The sequence below is a fragment of the Aulonocara stuartgranti genome (assembly GCF_965226115.1).
Source record: "Aulonocara stuartgranti genome assembly, chromosome: 23".
NCBI classification, from domain to species: domain Eukaryota; kingdom Metazoa; phylum Chordata; class Actinopteri; order Cichliformes; family Cichlidae; genus Aulonocara; species Aulonocara stuartgranti.
The window spans coordinates 15,226,063-15,243,731 of NC_138958.1; the positions used below are offsets into that span (position 1 = coordinate 15,226,063).

The 17,669-nt window shown below is 41.6% G+C and overlaps 2 protein-coding genes across 4 annotated transcripts in view; both read right to left on the reverse strand.

Annotated features, from left to right (window-relative positions):
- Window positions 1-4: 4 nt before the first annotated feature.
- Window positions 5-6,259, reverse strand: gfi1ab (growth factor independent 1A transcription repressor b). The gene is made up of 6 exons (XM_082523424.1): window positions 3,768-6,259; window positions 3,057-3,245; window positions 2,184-2,563; window positions 1,721-1,858; window positions 1,410-1,575; window positions 5-1,230 (listed from the first exon to the last, which is right to left on the reverse strand). Exons 1-6 carry the CDS (start codon window positions 3,970-3,972, stop codon window positions 1,052-1,054), a joined length of 1,257 nt encoding a protein of 418 aa, XP_082379550.1. The 5' UTR covers window positions 3,973-6,259; the 3' UTR covers window positions 5-1,051.
- Window positions 6,260-6,526: 267 nt separating this feature from the next.
- The window catches only part of evi5b (ecotropic viral integration site 5b), a 44,991-nt gene continuing 33,848 nt past the window's right edge, over window positions 6,527-17,669 (reverse strand). For all 3 annotated transcript variants that reach the window (XM_082523419.1, XM_082523418.1, XM_082523420.1), the window contains 2 exons: window positions 12,694-12,789; window positions 6,527-8,407 (listed from right to left, as the gene is read on the reverse strand). In XM_082523419.1, the coding sequence (XP_082379545.1) occupies window positions 8,132-8,407; window positions 12,694-12,789 (372 nt within the window). In that variant the 3' untranslated portion in view covers window positions 6,527-8,131. The remainder of the gene's footprint in view (window positions 8,408-12,693; window positions 12,790-17,669) is intronic.

Here is a 17,669-nt window from a genome sequence, read left to right on the forward strand (position 1 = left end):
TCTCTCTCCCTCTGTGTGTGTGTGTGTGTGTGTGTGTGTGTGTGTGTGTGTGTGTGTGTGTGTGTGTGTGTGTGTGTGTGTGTGTGTGTGTGTGTTCGATCGATCGAGAAAAAATCTGAAATAACTGTTGCTAATGACCTTAAATCTACCGACGCGTCTGCTGACAACAGTGAAAAAAAGACGCTCTGTGGAATTTTTTTAAACTTAGGTGATGAAACCCGACCTTTACTTTAATGTAATCTGTTTTATTTTTATGCACGCTTTTTCCGTTCCGTCTCTGTTTTCGTTTGGAAAAACTTAACTCATCCATATTTTTAACTGCATTGAAATTTTGATAATAATAATAATCATTTTAAAACATCAACAAGAAACTGGAATACATATTTGAAGAGAAGTAATATTTATTTGTAAACGATAGAAGTTTAAATTTGACAAGAAAATGTGCAAAATAGACCAAAGATACCAGCTTGGTAATGGAAGCGATTATTAAATCAGACAGTGGAAGAACTGTTTTGCCAGCATCGCTGTAGCTGACAACAAAATCCTACGTCTGTTCTTTTGGAGAAGCGCAGATTTGCATCTGTTTCTTTATGGCTCTGCCAATCCTGTTATTGAAGTGTGACTGCTAATATTATGGGCTTAAGACACAGACAATTTTATTATTGTTATTATTATTATTATTATCGCGCTTACATGTCATGTATTTTAAAGTCCACAGCTTATCTCTGGTTTTGTGAGCATGTAACATTCTGCAGCAGGCTGGTCTCGTTAGTGTTGCTCGTCTTCGCACTGCAAAAAGTCGCCCGTTAAACGTTTTTTTCCCTTATAAAATAAATAAAAAACACCATCTGTCGTTGTTAAATATAGGTTCAATGCACGTTTAACAAGCTAAATGAGAGTCAGAGTCGATCTTGATCCGAAAAATGTCCTCAAGGTGGATGGCAGAAGGAGGAAAAGTCGAAAATGCCGGATGTCTAAAAACGACTTCCTAGGAATGAGCAAATGATTGCTCTGAAGTCAGATTAGATTGACTCCATGGTGCCGCGTCAGTTCATTTCAGCCCGTGCTGCGTCTCCTTGTGTCTCCTCAAATCCACCTTTCTCTGGAAACCTTTGCCGCAGAGGTCGCAGCCGAAAGGTTTGTATCCGGTGTGTTTCCTGCTGTGCGTAATGAGGTTGGAGCTCTGGCTGAACGCCTTCCCGCACACCTGGCATTTGTGTGGCTTTTCACCTGAAAGAGAAAAAAAATAAAAATACATTTGATTTAGGGTTTAAAAATATATATATAATAAAAATAAACGAGAGGTATACATTTTGCTGCTTAAAAATTGGATTTTGCGCACAGATCTTTTACCTCGGTTACAGAACAATCAAAACAACAAATGTAGTTTCGTCCCTTTCTTCGCTCACCTGTGTGGATGAAGGTGTGTTTCTTCATGTCCGACTTCTGATGGAACCTTTTGCCGCAGTACTGGCATGGGTACGGCCGCGTGTCGGAGTGGATAAGCAGGTGAGTCGACAGAGTTGACGACCGCTTGAAACTTTTACCGCATATTTTGCAGTCGAAACTTCTTTCCTGAAACGTGAGCAGAGGCCTGTTTTCGTCACATTTTCGAGTCAGCGCATCCACGCTTGACAGGAAGGCGGGTTGAAAGTAAGATGTGAATCCAAAAAAAGAAAAGGGTGCAAACTGCATCTTGTGGTTTGAGGTGTGAAGATACCTGAGAGTGCACGGCCTTGTGTTGTTCCAGGCTCACTGCGTGTCCGAAAGTTTTGCCGCAGATTTCGCACGCAAATGGCCGGGTGCCGCTGTGTGATCTGCGGACGTGCACTTCTAAACCGTGGGGAGTGGAAAACACCTGAGAACAACAATGAATTGACGATAAGAACTTTTTAAAATTTGCAATAAACCATCAAAGAAAAAAAAAACAACCAAATTCGATTCTGTGTAACTGGAGAGTCAATTGTTTGTGTTTTGTTCCACCTATAGAGAGGTCAGAGGTCAGCCAAAAGACAGCAGCTGCAGTGAGTCTTTGCTTGGGGCCAAGTTGAGCGGAAATCAAATTATCCCAAGTTTTTAAATTATTGGTGTTTTCTTACAAACATGCATGCATTTTATAGAAGACACTATATTAGACTGGACTATATGAAATCACACCTCTCTTCGTTGCTCTCTGTCCTCACCTTACTGCACTTGACGCACTTGTAAGCCCCATTGAGGATGAGGCTAGAGCACAGCAGATCAGACTGCGCGTTCACGTCGTGGGTTTTTCCGTGCATGCCTGCCTCAGGAAACAGCAGAGCAGCAGCGTGCCTCCTGTAGTTACCATAGGTCTCCTCTCCCAGAGCTCGGTCTGCATACAGGGCAGGATGGGTGCTTCTGTCTCCGTAGAAGCCCATCGCAGCCGGGCCTCTTTCTACCTCCATTCCCGTATGGAGGCTTGGCTGCACCAGCGGCCTCAGCTCCGGCCTGGGATAGCTGCTGCTCCAGGCGTACGGCCGGAATGGAACGGTGAAGGGCTGAGTCTCGTCCACCAGGGGAGAAAGAGATTTCTCCGAATCAGCTGGAGAGGGGAACAGATAAAAATTTAATGAAAGCAGTGAAGTGACCGAAGAGGAGCACTTCCAGGGATCTACGGGGCCTCAGAGGAATCATTGAGGGGAAAACTTATTTCAGATTCCCCAAGTGATGATTTGTGGTTGAGTCCGATTAAAATGAAATTAGATTAGATGATATCTGCTCTGATTTATTATAAAAACTGAAAACGTATTTGTGTGAAGAATAACTTCAATTTAAAACAATCTCAGAAAATGATTAAAACAGCAAAATATGTAAACTATCACAAAGGCCTGTTTTGCTTATTTAGTTTGCCGAAACGAACATTGTATTGTATGTTTTCTAAACCATGGTGGAAAAAATACAAATCAAAGTCTGCATTGGATCTGTGCGTCCTGGATGCTTTACAGTTTCCGCTCTGGGTCTTTCATGTGTACATGAAATGTAATCTATTGCAGGATCATCAGTATGTGTGTATGTATGTGTGTGTCTTTGTCTACCTGGCGAGGCGGAGGGAGATGGAGGCCTCCAGAAGTCCTCATAGTCCGGGGAGCGAGGGCACAGGCTGTCGGCACAGCTCAGCGGAGACTTGGGGGAGAAATCTGCTGCGTCGCCCAGGTGGGAGTCCGGAGACAGGTTGTACCTGTCCACCGACATATCCGTGTCTTCTTCTGGGAGTTTATCTCCCTCTGAGAAGCACAAAACAAATGACAGTCAGCATCGTAATGACCGGTGACTCAATTAAAGCCATTCTTATGTTGTTTTTAAAGGGCTGATAAATGACGTGGATGGTCGCCAGTTCGGTAATTTGTCAAAACAAAACTGGATTTTTGGTGGACAAAATTAGTCAGAGATAACGTCAATTTTTCTTGTGGTAATAGTGTTAATATATGATATGGTATAACAATAAAAATAATGTTGTAATATGTAATAAAACTGTGAATAACCCGAGATATTTAAATACATGCATTTAACCAAAAGAACAGTTTCAGAATTGAATACAAAACACTACAATGACTCTTAACTGTAAAGTGCTTTTCTTTTAAAGCATTATTCATCTTACAAATTATTGGCAAGTGTTGCGATCAAAAATGTATTTTACTTTTGAAAAATACCCCTCATCCCGTCAGATTATATCAATATCAAATACAGCATTGAAAGTGTCATCTGACAAAGAGGGGAATATTGAAGAAAAGCCTCCTTTTGCATACCCGAGCATATGTGCGCTAGTATCGTGTCCAGCTTGTTGTAGTCATCCTCAAAACTTCGGGGTTGGTGATAACTGTGCGCCTTCTTACTCTTCACCAAGAAGGAGCGGGGCATCTCTGAAGCGGAACAGAACAAATCAGTGACAATAATCCAGCTGTAGAGAGCAGTCCTCCTGCGCCCGAGGCCGCTCGCTCCAAGATTTGACATCTACTGGTGTGGTGATGTTGCTCCCAAGTGCTTTAAGAGGTTTCAACCTGACAAGGGAGCATGCGCGGACTGTCGGTCACGCCTGCCAGGTGTCGTCGGACAGGTGTCGAGGCTGCTCGCCACAGCTCAGTGCGCTGTAAAAAATATCCGCCTGCAGAGTTTTAGTCAGAGCAGGCTGTAGGAAAACTGTCTGCAGCGGGGGCGACGTCGTCTTGCATCTTTAGAGCAAACGGACTCATTTCAGAACCCGACAGTGGTTTCCTTTCTTACAAGAAACGCAGGTGGAATGAAGAAGAGAAAAGTTTATTTATTGTTTAAAAGTACAACTTGGGACGATAAGTCTATGAGACACTTTTTGCAGTGTTTAACTTTTCCACAGCTTGGGGCTGCCGAAGTTCTCGCAGACTGCAGCTCGTGTCTCCCATGGAGCCCGTGGCAGTCGGGAGAGGTGATACAGGCTTTATCGGCGCCTTTCTCAATCTTTAAAGGGGGCAGGGGGAGAGGAAACGGGGAGACACACCCCAGGGTGCCTTGCTGGGGAGCTTGAAGTAGCACGTCGTGGTAAAATAAAGGGGTGGGAGAAACTTTGAACCGGCGGGGTAGTCTTATTATTCTTATAGGCTGCAATTAAAATTTGACCAAACGCTTCGGGTTTGCCAAGAGTGTCTCCGGTTGAGTTCAGCCAATAAAACGCTAGAGGAAAAATAATTCATTGAGAATAAATCCTCACATAAAAACGCACCGCAGTGTCTCTCTGATCAAAACTCACTGCCGGCTCCACACAGGACAAAGTGTTGTCCCGGTCTGGTGGTCACTTGAGCCCATAAACTGTTATTATGTGACAGACACTCTCCGTCCTAACGCCTGCGGTGACCGTTTCACATTACCCCGAGAGGAAGAAGCAAATAACGGAGACAGTTTGTTTTCTGTTCGCACAGGTCGAAGATTAGAGCGTCATTACGCGCTGATCAATAAGACGGAGTCGTGCGTCCTGGTGCCTTTCATCCACTGCAGGTGTAATAAAACAGTTTTGAGACGGCATTGAAGTGAAAGTGTGATCAAAAACCTGCATTCGTTTGCAGTAAATACAGGTGGCTATCAGGCCATGTTTGCGCTTTAAAGTTTTATTGTTCGTGGCTTGAGACGGTTGAATTGCCACGGAGCCGAAATTCACACATGCGCATTTTGGATGACTTTTCATTTCATTGCGTTTCTTTACTTATTATTTTAATATATCACCAGGTAACCGTTAGTAAATCCGCTCCGGTCAAATCCTCCACGCCTGTAAAGGTGTGAAGTTTCCTCCAAATCAGACAACTGGACGCCCAAAAAGGTTTCAGACCGTTTACACGGCTTTGGCACCAACATGTCAGTGAATGCATTTATAATGTCGGCTACATGCAAACCGTTATCAGTAAATAAAGGACAGGAAATTAAAGGACCACATGTCCCAGCTCGATTAGACGCATCACGGCATCCGGATACAGTTTTTTGGAGAAGATATGAAGCTCGAACCGATAAAAGCAGCTGCAGCAGGGCCTGCTGCCCGATAGGCAGACGGTTTCTTAACTGTAGCATCATGCCATCAAAATTAAATACACGCACATAATAATAATAATAATATTAATGATATTAATAATATAAATACATTTAGGGATTTGATGCCGCTTTTACGCAGGTTGTTAGAACTTCGCGGTTTGAAACTAGATTTGATTTGATATGCGGTTGTTTATAACCGCACAATTAATTAACTGCGTCATTATTTCTGCAGTATTTAAATATTTTCTTCTCTCCGTTGAAATTCAGCTTTTAAAACGCCTCTACATGTGAACTCACCAAATGATTCACGCCTCCCACACTGCGCCACTGTATCGCGCTCTCCTTATAGTAAACATTTCAGGACGCACGTTTAAATCTGCTCGAATATTTGCAAAGGTCAATCAAAGAAAAAGAAATCAACAAAATACATAAAATCAGCTGTATTCACACACCCGTGTCTGCGCAGGAGTACTGCTGTTTAGGTTGTGCTAAACTCGGGTATTATTAAAAATAAAGCCGAATTTTGAGATTAAAATTGAAATGATTAAAATAGAATTGATGTGGCTGTAACATCTGGCACCCGCTATAGAAATAAGCGACCTTCCACTGCGCCACGTTAAAAAAAAAAAAAAAATCGCCAACCTTACTAGTCAACGCAAGTTCTAAAAATCTGAGCTTACATCACTAACAGACTGGCCTCACTGTCCAACACAAACTCATCATCAGCATTTTGTGGGGGAAAAAGCCAAAAAACCAAACACAAACCTGGTAAATGTTTCAGTGCCCGAAGAGAGATGCTCTTTTTAAAATGTGGTTTTCTGCATGAAATGATTAGTAGTTGAGGCTCAACTTTGAAAACCGCGAGAAAAATCACTTCCTGAAACAGTCAATCTAAGCTAAGAATCTTCAGAGGAAGGCAGCGCTGAGACTAAACATCCCACATGTGCTGTTCAGCCTGCACGAGGAGACTCTGGTTAGAGGTTTGCAGCCACCATTACAAGACAGACCAGGCCAGGAGTTTATCAAACAATTTTATTGTGAATTCATCCCTTTCGCTCACTCCCTCTCTCTCTCACACACACACACACACACACGCACATACATATATATATATATATAAAACAATCTCATTTAGTTTGCAGAGTGTGCTTGACTGCATCCATCATAGTGTGTCCATACTGCACTGCAGACTCAAAAAAAGTGCCATTAGGTGTTCCTCTTCTATTCCATCAGCAAAGAGACATTAACATCATCATCACCTGCTCAAAGTCAGAATCTTTGCTGGTTCCTGGAGACTGCGGCTGCCTCGATTCATACAGAAGTTAGTGTTCAGACATTCAGAGAAATTCACTTTTACACATCCAGGTCATGAAATGGAGTGGCTTGTAGATCCAGAACATAGGCCTCGCTTTGGTAACACTTTGCCGGTCCCGATTAGTTTCCATGTTGTGTTATTGAGTGTTGCTTTATCTCGGCTTCATCTCCTGACCAAAGTTCTCTCAGACTGTCATCAATTCCGTGCAAATTAGTGACACTCAGAACATATGAGAGGCATCATTCAGCTTTGAGTCATCGGTAGATGCATTATGCACTGAAGTGATTCGCCTTTTACCTCATCGTGAAAGTGAGATCGTGATGCTTTCAGAGAACTTTGTAAAACAGCAACAGTAGCTAAGAAATAAACCTGTCCCCATCTGCACTTATTAACATGCTGACTGCTTTAAGAACGGAGAGTTCAAAAGCATCTAAAGAGGGGTGACTAGTTATTCTACCAGGAATTCACCTCCCTCGTCTCAAAAGCAGGATTTGTTATTTGTGTTAAACTACATTATATGTCCCTTTACTCTCAAATGTACAGCATATTCTAAACACCAGATATGCATTTTCAAGTTCAAAAGGAAGTGGGGGGAAACAAACAACATGATACACATTTACATATCTACTTGTACGCAATGTCACTTTGACCTTGAAAGGCATGTGGCACGTGCTAAGGCCAAAGAAAGTCATCAAGTCGTCGCTGGCTGATACAAGCGAGTTTGATACCAGGCTCTGATGAAGCTCTTCAAGACATTAGAAATATAGATATTTATACATGCGCACGCACAGCACTCATACAAATCTGCCTCTGCATGATGGAGACTTAGTAGTAACGGCATCAATGCATTTCTGATGTTCATTTATAAAAAGCTTTAAAATATAAAAACATGAAGTGTGTAATATAGAGTAAAACGTTTTTATTGCACAGTCTCTTTTTCTGTGTTGTACCTAGAAGAAGCGGTCAGGAGTGATAGACTGAGATCTCCCTTCTCCTCCTCTTTGTCAGGTCTCTGTGGCCCAGTAGAGTCTGAGATGCTCCACGTGATTTGAGCCTCTACTGAGGTTCAGGCTGAGCTTCTGGCTTTACTCACAAACCCCCCCCAAAACAACAACAAGAAAAAAACTGCAAAAGGAAGGTAAAGAAAACTAAATCCACGTGTGATTCTCAGGATATCAAATGATGATGATGCATTTCATTCTTCAAGTTCAGGAGTCTCCTCTGAAATGGTTTGCTGGATGACCCTCTCTTCCACAGTTAGTGCTGACAGCCTCCGTCTCCACTTCAGCAGCCGGCGGGCGCCGCTCACACGGAGGTGGTCTTGTGGCTGCTGCTCTGAGGAACAGAGATCCGCAGGGCCTCTCCGTCCTCCTCCTCCTCATCGCTGTCGGTGTCCTCGAGTTTGGGGTGTAGTTTGATACGGCTCCTCTGCTGGGGGACCTGCAGGGGGGAGACCTTGACCCCATCGTCGTCCGAAGACTGGTAAGACTCATCATCCGCCCTGTAGTGGTTGACAATATGGATCCCATCAAAAGTGGGCTGATTGGCCAAGCGCCCCCTCTGTCCTTTTAAGCAGCGAATCTGTGAAAGCAAACAGTGAGAGTCAGGAGCCACACAATCTCCCACAGATCAGACTTCTGTGCCTGAAGGCAGCTGCATGAACACCAAACCTCTTGAAAAAATTACAGCTAACATATTACGCTTTTCTTTATTTTCTGTCATAAATACACTGTTACAGTGGTGGATGCACACATTAAATATAGCCAAAGTTTCAAAAAATGAGGTCAGCAAACATGCAAGTTATCCCAGTAAGCCAAAAGCTCCAGACTCTACACACCTGGTTTGTGACCAGGGGGCTCTACAGGATGTCAGAGACGGTGGATATCCTGACATTGTCACATGTGTGAGCACGCTCAGAAGAAAACTGGCTTAAAGGAATCTCAAACTGCTTGTTACAGATGCTATATGACCCGAGGTGCTGTGCTAAGGCCTGGATCACCTCCCTGAGATCCTCAGCTCCAATATCGTCGTGGACCAGCTCTATTTTTGCTTCACTGTCTTGTGTCTCTGAAGCAGGTTTAAGTGTGAATGATTAAAATGGGTATAGTTGTATAGACAGCTCACTAATTTATTTATTTTTTTCGGTTGCTGTTATTGTACTCAGAAGGAAAGAGGGAGGAAGAAAGTCTTGGTCAAACCTTCTTTTAGCCAGGTGCAGGAAATATAGAGAGCGGATATCTAGTTCAGCACTTCCTGTCCTGTCCGCTGTTCATTGTTTACTAATAAAGAGAAATTTAAGACAGTTTTCGGATTGAATTTCAACAAATGTGTTTCCTGTGGCCAGTTTTACTTAATAGTAGTGCGACTTATCAGAAAGTTTACAGAATCATTTTTCCCTTTGATTCTACAGAGTGATATGTTTTAATGCAGCTGAATTCACAACATAATTATATCCACATTTTTTCTGTTAGTGTCAAAGTAGCGCTGCTACAGAAAAAAAAAAAGCAGCCAAGCTGTGACGCTAATGTTTAAAATGAATAACGACAGAGAAATATGACTCTTGCACGGCTTCCTGGACAACCTGTGACTGCTAGCAACTCAGTGAGATAACAAAAACTTGACACACGTGATATGAACAAACTGTCAGTGGGAGCTGGTGACATTTTACCAGAAACACTGAAACAAATAAGATGAGATGTCCTCTACAAATTCAACATGCAGGCACCAGTTCAACCAAAAATAAAAACAAAAGGGAACAATGCAATAAAATCAGAGCCATACTACACACCAAGAGTATACAACTGGTGAGTGTCCTGTTTGTATAATTAGTAGACATGAAATAAATATTTTTACAGCACTCACACGGAGGAAGACAAGTTGTCCCTTTTAAATTTGTAGTAAAAGCTTTTATTCACATGTCTCAATATAAAATTATATAGAGATTTAGAAATGTCACCGTCCAATTCACAAAGCCTATATGCTGTCTTTGCTTCAATCTTTGATGAGTTTATTGAATGTGTGCACGAATGTGCTTTATAATCTCAACACTTAAAGTCAATGTGTAGTATGGATTTGGGACAAAGAGTCATATAATTATGTTCCATTTAAGACTGCATGGTAGCAGGAAGCACCTTAAACCACGTTAACAGTTTAAGGTGCTTCCAGAGCTTCAAGGCAAAGGAAAAGTGTCTGAGACTGGAGGATTTGTTTTCTCTCGGAAAACAAAATACCTGGTAAGGAACTTTTTGCATTGACTGTATATAAAAGATGGCTATAGCCAATCTGGCGTTCATCCATTAATTTTTTAGACTTGCATTGCTGCACTTTTTTTTAAAAGTCAGAAATATATTTAGATGATAGAGAGCAATGCTATAAGCTAATGCTATCCAGGTTAGTTAGAAATAGGGCTGCCACGATTAGTCGACTAGTCACGATTACGTCGACTATTAAAATCATCGACGACTAATTTAATAGTCGAAGCGTCGTTTGAAGTTTTGTAAGATCCCAAAAGACGCAGGAATAAGTGGCAGGATTTAAGAGTGTAATAACGGACTGAAACAGAAGATGGCAGCACTGCATGTACAAGGATGCCAGCTGCCGTTAAACCCCAAAGGAGAAGAAGAAGAAGCTGTGTCCCAGAATTCATAGCGCGGCCCTGCTCAGTTTCCAACAATGCCGGCAGCTAGTTAGTTTTAATATTACTCTTATTATTCTTTCTGGGTCACAAAATAAACGTTTAACATATTTTCAGCCGAGAATGTAGCTGTGTAAACCTCAAATATCTGCTCAGTTTATCAAGACACCACATATTTGCAAAAACACTCCGACGTTTTCGGAGACGTCTGTTACCCACCAGCTCGATAGCTAGCCGGGGGCAAGGCTCACTAGAGCCCGTGAGAACACCGGACTCCCGGCAAATCGTTTTCAAACCCACCGCCATCTTTCACTACTCAGGTTAAACGTGATATATAAATCACTTAGATAACTTAAATTTTTTTTTTAGTATTTTATTTGTTCCTGAGTAAATCGGTTTGGCTGAGATAAAGTTATAGTTTTTACACAGCTGAATAAACGTCAAGCAGACAGCTGATTATCAGAAGTGTGAGATGCTCGAGAATATACTCCGGTGTCCTGTTATATTTTAGATAGCAAGGAGCAGACGGCTGAGTTTATTAAACTTCACCGAAACAATCTGCAAATGTCATTAAAATTTAATAAACTATCATCTTGTCGTTATTTTTAGTTAGCACATACCTTAAAACACTTAAAGCTGTAAGCTAATGATAGTTATAAGAGCAGATGCATGCTGGTGCAATAAGCTGTACGCTTTACGTCCAATGGATGCATGATCTGATTAGTCGACTAATCGCAAAAATAATCGTTTTATTGTTTTTAATGAAGTGCTGTCCGAGGATCAAAGATCACAGCATCCAGTTCTTGGCCTTTTCTGCACACAGAGATTTCTCTAGACTCTCTGACATTACGTACTTTAGATGATGAGATAGTTAAAGCAATCAAAAGCATACGCTATTTTGAAACTGTTGCTGAATTTGTAGACTCAGTTTATAAACCTTGCCACTCTAAGATGCTCTTTTTATACTAATTCACGTTACTGACCTTAATTAACCTAATTAGTTCCAAGATATTCTTTTGTTTCTCCTGTCCCAACTTTTCTCTTACATCCAATTCAAAATCAGCTAATAATTTTCATGTCTCAGTTGAGATTTGCAAATCACTGCATTCTGTTTTTATTCACACTTTACAGAGTCCCAACTATTTTGGAAATGGGTTTGTATTTTCTCCGATTATCTTTCAGCTATAAGTTCAAAAAGGGCCTACATATGCACTAATTTTAAATTTTATTTTGAACAGTGTATTTTCAGTTAACGTCCCCACCTCCAGTTTACAGCCGTGCACGGCCGCTTTCTTTAGCTTTACCTTGAAGCACTTGGGATGGTCTCCTACACCATGAATTAACCAGACTCAAAGAGGGGTTGGGTAAAGATCAACACATGGTCAGGCTTGAAAAGCTGGGGGTGTTACACAGAACATCTGAAAACACTCACCTGGGTTGGCCTGCCATGCAACAGACAGTCATGTAGAAAGAGATGCATTCAGAGGCCAGTTTAGAGCACAGTACATAAAAACGATAACAACAACCCAAAACCCGAACAACCCTACATTTACCTGGGTCTCTCTAAACTTGGCACACTGCCTTCCTGTTGCTGTCATGTGAAAGGAAACGGTGATCTAATCAACATCTGAGATGCTGCACATAAAATTTCAAGCTGTATGATGTTAATTGAAACTGTGCAAGAGGTGCATGACGGGACTTAAACCAGTTTCAGTTTTGCTCATTGTGCATGCTTAAAATAATAAGAATCATTGTCGGGCAATCTAAAACTCAAAGACAACTGGCAGGGAAGGGAAACGACTGAGACAGCACTCTTTAAAACACCTTTTCTCAAACACATGACATAGGTCAACAAGCTTGACAGGACCAATAAGAATGAATAAAGGTGACTAAGACTGTGGGGAATGTGTCACTTCTGACGTCATATGTGACATTTTACTCATTCTTAGATATCAATCATTTGAATGTGCATCCATCTTTGCATCGTGCCTCAATGTTCTGCCATATAAACCTCTGTAAGTCATGTTTGTGAATACATCTCTAAGAGGTTTGCAACTTCAGCACCACACAGGAAGTCTCTGGGTGTAGTTAACACTTCAACTAATCTGTTCAAGTCAAAGTAAAACCATATCTGAGGGATTGTTGTGAAATTTCGATCAAAGCATTTACACCAACAACGAAAAACTGGTAGTGTGACTGAGGTGAACATGTAGCTTGTTTTTAGGAGTCTCACCTCATGTTGTAGCTCTGCTATCTGGTCTTTGAGGTCGCGGATGTACTGGCTCGAATCTGTGTGGTTCAGCTGGCCTTGGACCTTTCCTTCTTCTTTCTGTTGAGACAAAATACACAACTTTCAAACATGTTCCACAGCTTTTGGAAAAAAAAGGATTGTGTTAATCATCTACAGGGTCAAAATATTTTAGATTTCTGGCATATTATACATACACTTAAATAAAAAAGGGTCTGTGGAAATTATACTTATGTCTTCTTGTTTATGGTTGAAAACTCCTGCACAGGCAGGAGAAATAACGGCAGCTTTGAGAGCCCCGCTGCAAAAAAAAGCGGCATCGCGCGGTACCCTGCATGTATGGCGGGCGAACAAGGTGACAGATGTCTGGTGAAACACAAAACAGTGTCATTTGTGCTTGATTTCCTCCTGGGGCCCTGGGGATGAGGCTGGTTGTTGCCTCTAACAGTTAAACAGCCCATGCGATGTTTACCTTCCTAAGTGAAGACATCTGCAGGCACTGGAGACAAACACATATTCTATTTCAAACCTCAATCACACCCCTGAACCTGCCAGTTCCACACTGAGATAAGTTCAAAACACAGGCAGCAGCACTGAGGCAAAAAAAGGGAAGACGCGCGCTCGGTAAGGGGTGGGGTGTCGAGGTAAAGCGGTGACACCGAGTCTTCACCACCTGAACAACACCCCAAAATACAGATAGGGTTTTAGATTCCTGTGGTGAGGTGGGGTTCAATATGGCGGGTCCCAATAGGCCTTTTTTTTTTTCACATGGAGAGGTCTAAACAAGAGAGATTATTCCAAGAACCTGTTGTTTTTGAGGTTTTGCTGCTCCAAAACACTGCAACGACAAGGACAGGCAGTTAATAGAGACTTCCTGGTGTTCAGCTGTGTGAATCGCCAGGTGTCAGGCTGTGGCCAGGGACAGCAAACGTCTCACAGAAACATCTTACCATTGTATCTTCAAGTCCCAGTGTGTTGTGGTTTTGTTTAGTTCAAATAGTGCAGTGTAGGGGCTTTCTGCGTTCTAAAAAGTACACTACTAAATTTGTTCAGTCTCCTGGCAGATCTGAACTGAGCATCAGATAATCTGAGATCATCCTTTAATCATCCGCCCATTTCATCACATCCTGGGCAAGTGGGCAAAAATCACAGCTCATAAAAAAAGTGCACATGAAATGCCGATTGCATGCGACGTTTCAGTCGGCTTTACGCGCATCTCCAACATTGTGGTAATGACGTAAAGGTTATTTTGAATCTGCAAAGACGTCTATGAAAGATGTGTGAAAATTAAGTGCTAAAATATTTTTTGTTCCTCTATCAAGTTTAAGAGAATTTAGCCTTCTGCTGAAATAAGACAAAACTGTGACTAGGATAAATATATGGCCACTGCAATGATAGTCATCATACAGATTTGTTTCCAGCATTAGCGTGACACGTATGCAGTACACATCTGAGAAGTCAGGGGTTTTTTTGGTTTTTTTTTTTAAACACACTAAAACTTTTAGTATAAATCTCTGAGTATGTCATAGAAACCTCAAAATAAACCATGCATGTCACCTTTGGCAGAGTTGCTGCTTCAAGATGAAAAACCACTTCCTTTAAAGCCCAAAGACAACAGACGCCATGGTTGCGATAGTGAAAGAGTCCTACACACAAACCCTTCTAGACATCTTGGTTTCACTGAAATGTGTTTTCAGTGAAACACTGTATATTATCATTATTGTTCATCTCTTCGTTAAATCTCTGCAGCATTTTCTGACTTGATACTCAAGCATTTGATCTTCAAAGTAATGTCCTACATCGATATTTGCTACAGTTCTAAGTACTAAGAGTCGCAACATTAATCTGATTCCAGTCTGACCTCTTGTACGAAAACCGAGGTGCAAACTGTCACCAACATGTGTCACCATCTCTGACGACAAAGCTATGAAACTTCTGCTCTTTTTTTACCTTTTCTTCTAAATCAAACCAAAATTTTACCCACAGGGTATATAGAGACGGTAACCAAACCACAGACCAAGAAGCCCAAAAGGCACAGTGATTTCATACTGTGGCACTGACAAAAAACAAAACAACGAAAAAATCTGCAATTTGAACTCTAGACATAATTTAAAAAAGAAAGCGGTAAAGGTCTAAAAATGCGCGACCCTTGTTGCTAACGTATTTGAGTCAGAGTTCATTAGGCAGATTAAGAAAGCACGAGGGCGGCAGCAGTAAAATTTTTGGTGTTGCGTGTTTTTGCTCCATCACTTAGTAACCAAACCTCAGACCACACTCTGCTTCTGAAGGGGAAGAGGGGGAGGTTTTTTGTAGGTGTCAAACTTATAAATAGCATGGCCCTCCAGCTAAGATGATCAAAAACACCCTAAAACTCATGAATACAGAGGTTATTTAAAAAGCACTAAGTCACAACAGTTTCCATCAGGACTCATCGGATAACCAAAGTTTCCAATTTGACACTGAAAGGAAATTATATTTACCATAAATCCATAAAACATAGGAAGTATAATCATCAAACAGAACCAGAGAAATGCATTAACTGACTAATTCACTCAGTGTAGAAAATTATTTGTTACAGTGCTTCAGTATTACTCACGCTGCATGCGTGATTGCCAGTTAACGTGACAACACTAAACTTTTCATCTACCCACATATCTGCAAATCCAGAAGATCTTTCTTTTGGTAGTCTATTTAAGTATCACCACAAGGTCGACGGCCAAGTGAGTGAAAAGCAGTCCTTGCAGCACTTCACAGAAACATTTTGTGGTGAGAGTGACTCCACTGTAGGAAGGAGTTCAGACAAAACGTGAGACTCTACAGCTCTGGTTGTCTCTGCTTATGTTACGCTGTGCTGTGCTTGGGATCACTGTCCTGTTGCATGATCTAAGCTTTAGCTGGTGGACAGATGGCCTCAAATTTGACTCTGAAATACTTTGGTATACAAAGGAACTCACATGGTTGGTCCCCAGGCGTGGCTGCAAAACAAGCCAGAATCGTCACCCCTCCACCGCCGTGCTGACAGTTGGTACGAGGTGTTTGTGCCGATATGCCGTGTCTGGTTATTGCAAAAATGTTGCTGTGCAATTTGGCCAAACATCTCCAAGTCTGCTGTGCTGCCACATTCTTTTAAGAGAGAAGAGGCTTTGTCCTGTCGTCCAGTCTTATTCTAATCATACTGTCATTATTTTTTATATTTAACATGTTCACCGAGTTCTGTAGAGTCACAGATGCTGAGTTCTTCAATCTCTCAAGCACATCAAGCACATTTGATTGATTGATTGATTTGCTACTAGTGGAACTAGTAAGGGTGTATTTTTCTTTTTACACACGGCTGTATGCAGAACTGGGAAAACTCTTTTTCACATGACTGTTTAATCCCAAGTAACACAAGTCCTCCACTGATTGTTAGGCTACGTCCACACTAAAGCGTTTTCGTTTGAAACCACATTGTTTTCTCTCCATTTTGGCCTCCCGTCCACACTGAGACGGTGTTTTGAAAACGCTCTCGAAAACAAATACATTTGAAGACAGTGCGTTTGCGTGGCAGTGTGGACAGAGAAAACGCAGACTTTCTAAAACGATGACGCATTTTAGTCATGTGATGCAGTCATGTGACCAATTAAACTAAGATAGCGGAGGGCATTAAACAGCAGTTGTTTTGTTTGCTCTCAATTTTGACAGCCCTATTAAAGGTTAATATCAGTTTGTACATGCTCCAGATAGCTTTTCTTCAAATTCTTTAATTCTCACTCGCTTTTGTAACGTTGTACTTTCGTGTTACTCGCAGCAACAACTCCACCTCATTGTTAGTCCATTTAAAAAACTTGGTGCTTTTCCTCGACCTTTTGCCGCGACGTTTCAACGAACCGGAAAGTAAATAAACGGCAGACAGAAATGAGGCAGGCTGAATCTTCTTGTGCTTCACGCATGCGCAGCCCTATGTTGAAGCACAGTATGTATTATTACTCTGCGAGGCTCCTGACCATCAAGCAGTGTGGCTTCATAGCTTACCAAAGTCGTGCTAAAACATTTTGACAGATTTTTTTAAGCGCCGCGTACAACATAAAATCAGTTCGCGGTCAGTAAGCAAAACCAGAATTCATACATAAGGTGCACTTTTGAGGATTTTAAAGGATTTTAAGTGTGCCCTATAGTCTGAAAAAATACGGTACTGAAAAAGTTCTTGTGCTTAACGTGCTTCACTGAGCTGAAATTTAAACGTAAAATATCTTACGATATATGTACAAAGAAAGTCAAAATTAAAAGTGCCTTAAAGGCTTTGAACTGAACATCTCAGTATCTGAACATCTTACCTTGGGCCCTTGACTATCTCTAATTGGTTTAGACCACAATATGGGCATAATGTGTGTCTATTGTTGACCACATGGAGACTTTCAGAATTGCAGAGACTTTTTTTTTTTGTTTCTTTTACATGAACAGCTGGTCGCACCGGTGCGATCTAGGATTTTTTTGAACATTGGCACATTGGCGGAATGTGCAGGTGTCGCCGTGTGCTATTGGATTATTGTGGGAATTCCCTATGTCATTTCCCCTTCCTGCGCGTCTGTGCAGAGACACGCGTGTGACACACAAGTCAATCGAACAGCTACTCTAAGCAGCACCTTCATGATCAGTTAAGGCCTCGATATTGGCATAATGTTGTGTGCTGTTGGCTACACAGAGAATTTCAGAGTTGCGGAGACCTTTTTCCGTTGCGCCGGTGCGGCCTAGGATTTATTTGTTTTGTCACACCATTGAGAAATTGGGTCGCACTCTAAAGCCCTGACAGTAGTTCCAGTGTGTGCAAAAGTCTGAGAAACCTTTTAGTTAAACCAAGTGAAAAGTCAATAGAAACAGTCACCTGACTGAGAAACTGAAAATGAAGATGTGCCTATTACGCACAGGAAAGTAAAAAAAACAAAAAACATAAAGTGCTTTCAGAATTCAATTTCCATCATCTG